Here is a 9904-nt window from a genome sequence, read left to right as displayed (position 1 = left end):
AGTCAGACACGACTGAGCGACCTCACTTTCACTTTCACTTTTACTTAATTTCCAGCGCCCACGGCGCCATCTGCACTCGCATTCTCCCTCCGCCCGGGAGGTGGCGCTCTGGAGCGCCCCTGAGGCCGGGCTGGGAGGCGGGACTTCCTGCCTTCCAGGAAGCATTTCCGGCCCAGCACGGGGAGGCGGTTCGTCGCTTCTGCGGGGCTGTGGGGTTGCGGGCTCAAGAGCTAGGGTTCTGCCTTGGGGCTCCCTCGGGGCACGAGGGTCAAGCGAGCGTCACGCGGAGGTCGGTTTCCCCGACGAGCACGGCGCGACGGGATTACGTAAGTGCGCGCGCCGCCCCGACGGGACGGAGGGGCGGGTCCCCCTGCTCCCGTCCACAGGCTCCAAACTGTGGGCTTTGGGACGAGTCGCCCAACCTTTGCAGAGTGGGTGGTGAACAGCCGCTGGCTCATGGAACGGGGAGCATCAAGCCGTTGTAAAGCGTCGTAGCAACAACTGTCTGGCACACAGCGCTTGGTGCGAGATGCCTGCTGTTCTTGGGTTGAAATTCTGGGGCCTCGACGTGGAGAGGGAAGAGACGGATGGGGAGGACGTGGGCGAGTAGAGGTCTGAAGGGAAGGGCCTCCCGGATCCCCTCTCCCATCCCCCGGCAGGCGCACCTATTGCCGCCCCCGGCGTTCGTGCAGACCCGACGAAACTCCGGAGGTCTAAATTAGAGTCCCGGAGAGACGAGGGCGGGAAATCGAGGCTGTCTTGTCTCGGGGCTTCTCTGAGGTCGTGGGCTCCACCAGCTCCCTCAGCCTCCCTGCGTTTGTTTGAGGCTGTCTAGTTCCTCATTCTTGGATTTGTGCCTTCAGCTTTTCCGTACCGATTTCAGTTCATTTCAGTCGCTCAGTCGTGTCCGACTCTTTGCGAGCCCATGGACTGCATGCAGTGCCCCAGGCTTTCCTATCCATCACGTAGTAAATAAGGCAGGCACCGGGGATAAAGTCCCTTCCCCGCGCGGACTCTCAGAGCAGTTTGGAATCACATAGCTTTAGCTTTAAATATCTTATCACACATCGCAATGCGTGCTCCAGAGGAGGGGTGCAGGGTGGTGTGGGACAGAGCTGGGGGAACCAGGAGAGGCTTCCTGACTCAAAATCTGAAGGATGGGGGCAGATTTTATAGGTGGGTAGGAAGGACAATGGTGTTCATTTTTAGTGGAGAGAGAGTGTGAAAAGGTCCTCTGGTGAAAAGACGCATTCCCTCCACTGTCCTCTCCTGTGATGGAGGAGAAAGACAACAACAATCAGATGCCAGGAGGTCAGAAATGAATCAGATACAGTTCCTGTCCCAGAGAGCAGTCCCGAGGAAGAGATAAGGCATATAAACCACAATTAGAATGAGGCTGACTTGTGCCCTGAGAAACACATTCTTTTGACAAGTTTTTTTTTTAATTATTATTTATTTACATGACTGCACTGGGTCTTAGTTGTGGCATTCAGAATCTTTAGTTGTGGCATTCGAACTCTTAGTTGCAGCATATGGGATCTAGTTCTGTGACCAGGAGTCGAACCTGGGCCCTCTGCATTGGGAGTGAGGTGTCTTAGACACTGGACCACAGGGGAAGTTCCTTGTTTGAAAAGTGAAAGTGCTAGTCACTTAGTTGTGTCCGACTCTTTGTGACCCCATGGACTGTAACCCGCCAGGCTCCTCTGTCCATGGAATTCTCCAGGCAAGAATACCGCAGAGGGTTGCCATTCCCTTCTCCAGGGGATCTTCCCTACCCAAGAATCAAACCTCAATCTTCTGCATTGCAGGGAGATTCTTAACCATCTGCCAACATTTACTGTGTGGTGAGCACTTTGCAAGGTGCTCAGAGTACCTGGAGGTATAGAGGTTACAAAATAAATGGATACATGCAGTGGTAGCTCTAAGAGGAAAGGTTTTGCATCATCAGGCTCTGAGGCTGGTGCTCGCTTCTGGATGCAGAGAGAGCTGTGGTTCAGAACTGGGGTTTTGGAGCCGCTGGAGGATCACGCTATTGGCCTTGGGCAAGTTGCTCTTTCCCAGCCTGTTTCCTGACCTCCATACTAGGGGCAGGAGAATAAAACTTGTAGTACCATGTCGGACAGATGCTGGCACTCAGTGAGTGAGAACTGCTCTTATTTTTGCGTGTAATAAAGGATATTCCAGCTGCTTATTCTTGTTGAGCACTTTGTATTTTGTTGTTGTTCACACTCTTTGTGACCCCACAGACTGCAGCACACCAGACTTCCCTGTCTGTCACTATTTCTTGGAGTTTGCTCAAGTTCACGTCCATTGAGTCAGTGATGCTATCTAACCATCTCATTCTCTGCCACCCTCTTCTCCTTCTGCCTTCAATCTTTCCCAGTTTTAGTCTTTTCCAATGAGGCGGCTCTTTGCATCAGATGGCCAAAGTATTGGAACTTAAGCTTCAGTCCTTCCAGTGAATATTCAGGGTTGATTTGCTTTAGGATTGACTGGCTGATCTACCTGCAGTCCAAGGGACTCTGAAGAATCTTCTCCCTCACCACAGTTTGAAAGCATCAGTTCTTCAGTGCTCAGGCTTCTTTTTGGTCCAACTCTCACATCCATACATGACTACTGAAAAAAAACAAATTTTGACTATATGGACCTTTGTTGGCAAAGTGTCTCTGCTTTTTAATACACTGTCTAGGTTTGTCATGGTGTCCCTTTCCAGGGAGCAGGGATCTTTGAATTTCATGGCTGCAGTCACCAAAGCCCTTTGACATAAACATTATTATTCAACACACAGTTGGTTCCTTTTTGTTGGAAGGTACTGTACTTGACAGTGGGAAGGCAGACAAATAATAACTCATCTCTGGCTTTGGGGAACTTGAGTTTGTCTTTAGAGTGTAGCCTAGAGTGTGGGGCTTGTCGTCTAGGTAGGACTGTGTAATTATAATGTAATACTTGAGAGCGTGATGGAAGCTGACCCCCACCAGCCACCTTTTAACTTCGGCCCCCATCACTCACCACCTAGTTTTTCCCATGGCTACCCAGTTGCTTCTCACATACTTCCTGCCCCAGGACTCTTGTTCTTGCTGTTCATTCTTCCCAGTACCCTCCTTCCCATAGTTGGCACGTTTGTCTCTCTCATTAGGATCTGTGTGTGCCGAACATCACCTTCATGAAGCCACCAATGCTAAAAAGCACACCCTCAGGCCCTGCCATCCCTTCCCTCCTGGCGGGTTGCTTGGTTTTGGTATAGCACCTACTATTCTCGGGCGTTCGGTAACATATTCGTTTGTTCTTCGTTATCTGCTTCCCCAAAGAGATTATCCTCCTATTAAGACACTCTTCACTCTCCCAGGAGCCCCGGAAGCCGCTGTCCGGTTCAGGTCTCTGAGGAAGGCCAGGGTGACGGTGGCTACTGTTTTTCAAGATGGACTTCCCCAGCTCCCTCCCACCCTCGTTGTTCATGACTGGCCCCCTTGGTCAGAGCGATGTCCCTGACCTGTCGTTCATGTGCAGCTGGAGAGACGCGCTGACCCTGCCGGCGTTCTCACCCCAAGGCTCTCAGGTGAGGATGGCAGGGAGAGCCTTGGTGGCTTGGGGGAGGGCCCATTTGCACCCCCCTCCTCCACCCTAGAGGTCACACCAGTTGGCAGGAGTGCCGGGTGAGGGGCTTTGGTACAAATCTACTAAGACCCAGGCTCAACCAGAATCCCGTCCTTTAGGGACCTGGGGCGCCCTACCATCCACAGAGGATTCAACCTCCTTCCTGGCTCCCTCTCCCCCCGCCTTCTCCTTCCTCTGTTTGTTCAACGAATACTCACTGAATAGCCCTACTGTGTGCCAGGTGCCTTATCAGGCTCTGGGGATCCAGAGTGAGTAAGTCAGATGCGCTTCCTGCCCCTGGGGAACAGTTAGGTGGAATAGGGACTAACAAGTGAATAGGGCAGAAGATAAAATCATTTCAAAGTGTGGACAGCTCTGAGCGAAACCAAAAGGATGCTGGAGCCGCACAGTGCAATGTGAGGGGGGCGGGGAGACCTCCTGGGAGAAGAAGGACACCTGCTCTTTCCCTGGACGCCTAAGCCATCAGCTGCCACTTGGAGATAGGCTGGCTAAGGGTTACGCCAGGCAGAGGCACGTGGGTGAGAAATTTAAGAGAGGCACTGGAAGGGCGGCAGGGGTGGGGGTGGGGTTTGCAGGACTCACTTGACAAGGAAGGGCTTCCATCAGGAGCCTCACCTGCTCCTTTTCCATCCCGAGTGTGGAGCTGAGTTGTCTGAGGCCAGCCCTGCAGGGGAATGGAGGAGCCTGTGGGTGACTGTACGGTCTCCCGAGTGTAAGTGACACACGGGTGAGATCCAGGCCGGCTAGTGAAGGCCGGGTGGTCCTCCGAGAGCTGTGCAGCCTGGATCTGGGAAGCACAGACCAGAGTCAGGCTGCCTGGGTTCAGATCCCGGCCCTTCTCTTTTCTGGCTGCTGCCTGGGACCACGGACGGTCTCCCCATTCCTCCCATTTTCTTCATTAAAGTGACAGTGAGTCATCAGCTTGGCAGGCGCCTGGTGAGGACTGAAGGAGTTAATAAGAGACAAAAGCTGATGACAGGGCCTGGCCTGGGCGCTCGCTCACTGTTGCATTTTGGCCGTGGTGGTGTTTCCTCAGGACAGCGCGCCGCATGTGGCCAAGGCCCTGCTCTGGGAGCCTGACACGCCTGGGCCCCTGCCCTTGCTGCCTCCTGGTCCCGGTAAGGAGCTCAGGCTGGGGGCCCTGAGCTGCTCCCACTCACGGCTTCTTCCCCAGCCCCCACCCTGAGGCCTCTCCCCCAACTCCGTGCCCCCTGCTGATTGCTTCCACCCAGCAGGGTCCTTGGCATCTCTAGGCACTGAGACACCTGGTTCCACTTCAGTCCCTTCCCAGCCTCCCTCTTCCCTCAGATCCCTGGGACCCCGGCCTGACTGCCAAAGATCTGCTTTTCCGGGGAGGCTACCAGTTCCGGAGACATCCCCGAGTCGTGCTGGATGTTACTGAGCAGGTGCGCGGGCCCACCCGGTGGACAGTGCCGTGGGCCCGGGGCTGTGCCTCCTGACCCGGCCTCCTTTCCTCCCGCAGATCAGCCGGTTCTTGTGGAACCACGGAGACATAGCCTTTGCACCCCTGGGGAGGCTACTGCTGGAGAATTTCAAACTGGAAGGAGCACATGTGAGTAACCCTGGCTGGCCAGGAGGGGGGAGGCACCCCACTTCCCATTGGGCTGGGCCCTAGGGCGTGTGAGCTTGACGAGGCCTTTCCACACAGAGCCGCTCTAAGACGAAGACAGTGGTCAGTGTGAAGAGGCTACTCCAGGACCTCGGTGGACACCAGCCCTGGGGGCAAGTGGCTAGTGAGAGAGGACGGGTTGGGTAGGCCTAGCTGGTGGTGGGGCTTTGGAAGGATCCAGGCCAGGATGCTGGTTCCGATCAACATTTGCTTCCACCCTCCCCAGTGCAAGCATGAGCCATACTTCCTCATACAAACCCCAGCTGTGCTAGCAGTGCAGGGGGAAGGACTGCAAGCTCATGGAGGGTAGACATGGCTGCATCCAGGTGTCAATAGGGCTTTGCCTTTGCCCTTCACCTTCTCACCCATTTGCCTCTGCTTGGCTTAGTTCCTAGGCAGACTGTTTCCAGGTGGCAGCAACGTGGTTTATGATTCCAGGGAGAGGCCATTGATTCCAGGGAGAGGGCTAGTGGCCTTCCTGAGGCACCAGCAGAAGTCCCAGGAAGGGTGTGCTGGGCTTGGCTTGGCTTGGCTTGGGTGTCATGCCCTGTGTGAGCCAATCACTGTGGCTGGGACGACTCCCGAGTGCCCAGGCCTGGGTCGTGTGACTGCAGCACAGGAGCAGGGTCGGGTGCTCTCGCAGAGGAAGGAGTTCCAGGTTGATTTAAACACTCGTCCGCTGCACTGGGCCCCCCCGGGCCGGCCTGACCCTCCCGCCATCCTCTCGCCCCAGCTGTCCCTGGGCTTACCTCAGCCAGCGCCAGCGCCGGTTCTCCATCCTTGGGGCCCCGATCCTGAGCACGTCAGTGGCGAGCCTCCTGGGAGAGCTGCTGCACGAGGAGCTGGCCCTGCGCTGGGAGCGGCTGCTCCTGGATGACGCCTGCACCGGGGGTGCACTGGCCTGGGTGCCCGGCAGGACCCCCGGGGCTGGGCAGCTGGTCTACCCCATGGGCAGTGCCATGGACACACTGTGTATCCTCCCTTGCTGAGCACAGGCCAGGGATGGGCAGGGAGTTGTGGGCCTTGAGTGGCCATAGTTTGTGAACCTGTCCTTAGCAAGATGCCCAGGTTTCCAGAAGGTCAGTCTGACCCCAGAGAGCGAGCCCCAGGTTCTCAGAGACCTTGGCCGTATCCAGCTCCGGGGACCTGTCCGGCAGGTGGTGACCCGCAGCGTGCAGGGAGAAGGTAAGGCCGTGGACACCTCCCGTGGCTGCTCACTGACCTGCTGCTGACCCTGACCCTTACCCTCTCCCTCCTCCAGCTCTGCTGGCTGTCCGCTCTGACCACCACTGTGCCCTGTGGAAGGTCAGTACGCAGGGGCAGCCGGCCCCTCTCCAGGTGCTGCAGGTGGACAAGGGGGCCACAGGGATCAGCCTCAGGTGAGAGACTTGGGGGGAGGGGGCGGTGTGCATGGAGGTAGGCTTGGGAGAAGCGGTGGCCCGGCCTTCCTCACGTGTGTGCCCTGCAGCCCTCACCTGCCCGGAGAGCTGGTCATCTGCAGCCGCTCTGGAGCCGTCTGCCTGTGGAGCGCCGAAGACAGGTAAGGCCCCTGCCACAGAAACCCCCATCCCAACACGAGCCCCCCAGAACCCGGCCGGGACCTAGCCAGGGTGCGCAGTCCTTCCCCGCAGCCTGTCCCCCTGCCACGGCTGGCCTGTCTCCCCAAGGCTGCGGCAAATCTACAAGGACCCCGAGACCCTGGTGTTCCGGGACCCTTCTCCCTGGCGCTGGGCAGACTTCACCGCCCACCCTCGAGTGCTGACGGTGGGTGACCGCACTGGAGTGAAGATGGTGGACACTCAGGTGAGGACATGGGGCAGGGGGGCCTCTGCCAGCGGGCGTGACAAGCCGCAGGGCCAGAGCAAGTCCCCGGCCGGTTGGAATCACAGATGGTGGACTGTGGGAGAGCTGACCCAGCGTGTCCCCCAGGGCCCGCTGGGCTGTGGTCTGCTGCTTTTTCGTGGAGGGGCAGAGGCGGCGTGCCAGAAAGGAGAGCGAGTCCTGCTCACCCAGCACCTGGGGGATCTCGGCCCCGAGTCTCTGCACCCCATGCTCCACCTCGTCTGCACCCAGGTGGGCTCACCTCCCCTTCTCTCTGCCCTGCCCTATCTCAGGTCACCGGAGACACAGGTCACAGGCCCTGGATGCAGCCGGGGATGGGGAGGGGCAGAGGGGGAGGAGGTCTAGCCCTGCCCCACCCGCCCTCTCAGCACCCTGAGCGCTCCTGGGTGTCTAGGCATGTGTGCCAGCCTTGGGCAAGGGTGGGGAAGGCTGCGAGAGCCTCTCTGGAGAGCCCCTCTCTTAGCGGGGGCATCAGGATGAGGGATGCCTGCTGGGGAGACACCTCCTGCGCAGAGCCGGGCTACTCTGAAAACCCGGAGCTCTGGAAGGGGCCGGGGGGCAGCCCAGAGAGACCCCTCACGACCCATCAGTCTCATCCCCGCCCCCCCGTCTTCTGCCAGTTCTCCCTCTACCTGATGGATGAGCGCCTCCCCTTGGTGCCCCTGCTCAAGTGGAACCATGGCCTCCACTCTGCGCCCCTGCTGGCCCGGCTGCTGCCGCCGCCGAGCCCAGGCCTCCCCCAGCCGCTGCTCTTGGCCGGCCAAGGCGGGGAGCTGCAGCTGCTGCACCTCGCAGGTGAGGGGCCAGGCGGGTGAGCGGGGCGCGGGGCGGGCCTGGACGGAGCCTCAGCTGTCTGTCTCTCCTCCAGGAGTGGGGGCCTCCACACCCCGGCTGGCGGGGCTCCCCCAGTCTCTCCCCACCAGGAGCGACTCCCTCTCGGCCTTCCCCCTGCTGGAGCCCAAGAGTCACCGGCGGCTGCAAGAGCGTCTGAAAGCGCCCTCCATAGGTGCGTTGGGGGCTGGGGCGTGTGGGGAGCCACGCCCCCACCATGCCATCTGGTCACTGTCCTTCCGTCCCCAGGTCTGGTTGCTGCCATCCCGCCCCCCACCTCCACACCAGTGCTGTCGCTCTTCCAGCTTTCTGCAGCCGGAGATGTCTTCCACCAGCGCCTCCACCTCCGGGCAGACCCCGGGCCCAATGCTCGTGCCCCCGCAGCTTCCTGGACACCCCAGGCCGCTGCCTGCTGCAGCCGGTGGCTGGAGGCCCTGCTGGAGGTGCCCCTGGCTCCCCCGGTATGGGCGGCACCCACCTTCTCCCACCGGCGGCTGCTGGGAGGCTTCGAGCCACAGAAGGTGGAGGGGCCGGTGCCTGAGGGTTTCCGTAGGGCCATGGCCCAGGGGCGGCTCCTACAGCGGAGAGACCTGGGCTTGCTCCCCCCGGAGGAGCGGCCCCCCGCCCCCGAGCCTGGCCCCGAGGATGAGCTCAGCGAGCGTCTGGAGGCAGCCTGGGAGTTCGGGGCGGCGGCCTGGTGGGAGAGGCAGCAGGGCGGCCGCACCGGGCCCAGGAAGCAGCCCAAGCGGCACAAGCGCCGGACTCAGCTGTCCAGCACCTTCTCCTCCCTCAGCGGCCGTGTGGACCTCTCGGACGCCGCCAGCCCCCCGCCCAGCCCAGACCATACACTGCCCGAGGCCAGGCCCCAGCCCCCAAGGACCCCGCCCTCCCAGGAGCTCACGCAGGAGCCCTGGGCCCAGGGCATCCCCTCAGAGCGGCAGCAGACCCTCCGGGACTACATGGCTGAGCTGCCGCTCTGCACGGACACCCCAGGAGGGGCCTCTGCGCTCTCCTCCCAGACCCCCAGTGTCCGGGCCACGCCCTCCAGGCAGCACGCCCCCCAGGACAGCAGGATCCAGCAGCTGCCCCGAGGGGACACCCCAGAGGGCACCACCCTGCTCTCCTCCCAGACCCCCAGTGTCCGGGCCACGCCCTCCAGGCAGCACACCCCCCGGGATGGCATAGTGCAGCAGCTGCCCCGAGGGGACACCCCAGAAGGCGCCACCCCGCCCTCCTCCCAGACCCCCAGCGTCCTGGCCACACGCTCCAGCTCTCAGCGGCTCCGGAAGAAGCCCCGCATGGGCTTCTGAGGCCCGGGGAGGTTGCCAGTGCCCGGAGCCTGCCATCCTCGATAAGCTGCGTCTTCCGTGGTTGAGACAGAAATCAGAGAACCGTTCCCAGGGGGCAGACCTGCTTCTGGAACGCCTTCATGCGCGGGAGACGCTCGGAAGCAGTCAGAGCAACGTCGGGGGAAGGAGGACAGCAGTAGCTTTCTCCCATAGGTCACGGTCTGGGGGCACGTGGCAGACCCCTGGCAGCCCGGTCCTGGAGGTCGGTGCGCTGGGATCCCTTCCAGCTAACAGCGTCGTGCTGGAGGCAGGGGCTGCAGGTGCGCTCAGGCCCCTGGTGACCACGGGGCCAGAGCCCCAGCTCCTCGGTGCTGTGGGTGATGGTGAAATGAGCTCCCTGGCCGGCCCGCGCTCGCTGGGTGTCAGCGGTGGTTTGTGGTCAGTGTCTGTGTGACGCGGTTCCTAGGACAATCTAACGTGGAGAGGGAGGCACTTTGGACCCATGTTAGGGGTTGAATAAAGCCATGACTGAGCCTGGTGTTGAATGATGGACTTTCTCAGGCTGGCTGCGTCCCCTACCCTGGCTTTCCATGCTCAGTGCATTGGGTTCTCGCCCTCCGTGGTTCTGTGGCCCCAGCGACGAGCCTGCTTCTGCTGCAGGGAGATCACCCCACCCCACCCCTGGGAGTGGCACAGG

The 9904-nt window shown here is 60.3% G+C and overlaps 1 protein-coding gene across 2 annotated transcripts; it reads left to right on the top strand.

The window, feature by feature from the left end:
• On the top strand, positions 164 to 9752 carry TAF1C (TATA-box binding protein associated factor, RNA polymerase I subunit C). Of its 2 annotated transcripts, XM_018061781.1 has the most exons (15): positions 164 to 326; positions 3347 to 3556; positions 4652 to 4733; positions 4924 to 5021; positions 5099 to 5188; positions 5285 to 5358; positions 5979 to 6217; positions 6314 to 6430; positions 6507 to 6624; positions 6714 to 6785; positions 6913 to 7048; positions 7175 to 7318; positions 7708 to 7882; positions 7956 to 8093; positions 8168 to 9752. In XM_018061781.1, the coding sequence occupies exons 2-15, from the start codon at positions 3419 to 3421 to the stop codon at positions 9226 to 9228; spliced, it is 2682 nt and encodes an 893-aa protein (XP_017917270.1). In that variant the 5' UTR covers positions 164 to 326; positions 3347 to 3418; the 3' UTR covers positions 9229 to 9752. The 2 variants fall into 2 exon arrangements, with proteins under 2 accessions (XP_017917270.1, XP_017917271.1); XM_018061782.1 differs by lacking the exon at positions 5285 to 5358 and having other exon boundaries at positions 170 to 326.

The sequence above is a fragment of the Capra hircus genome, chromosome 18, assembly GCF_001704415.2.
Source record: "Capra hircus breed San Clemente chromosome 18, ASM170441v1, whole genome shotgun sequence".
Lineage (NCBI taxonomy): Eukaryota > Metazoa > Chordata > Mammalia > Artiodactyla > Bovidae > Capra > Capra hircus.
Note: the sequence above shows the minus strand (reverse complement) of the source record. Positions and strands in the feature narration are given on the sequence as shown.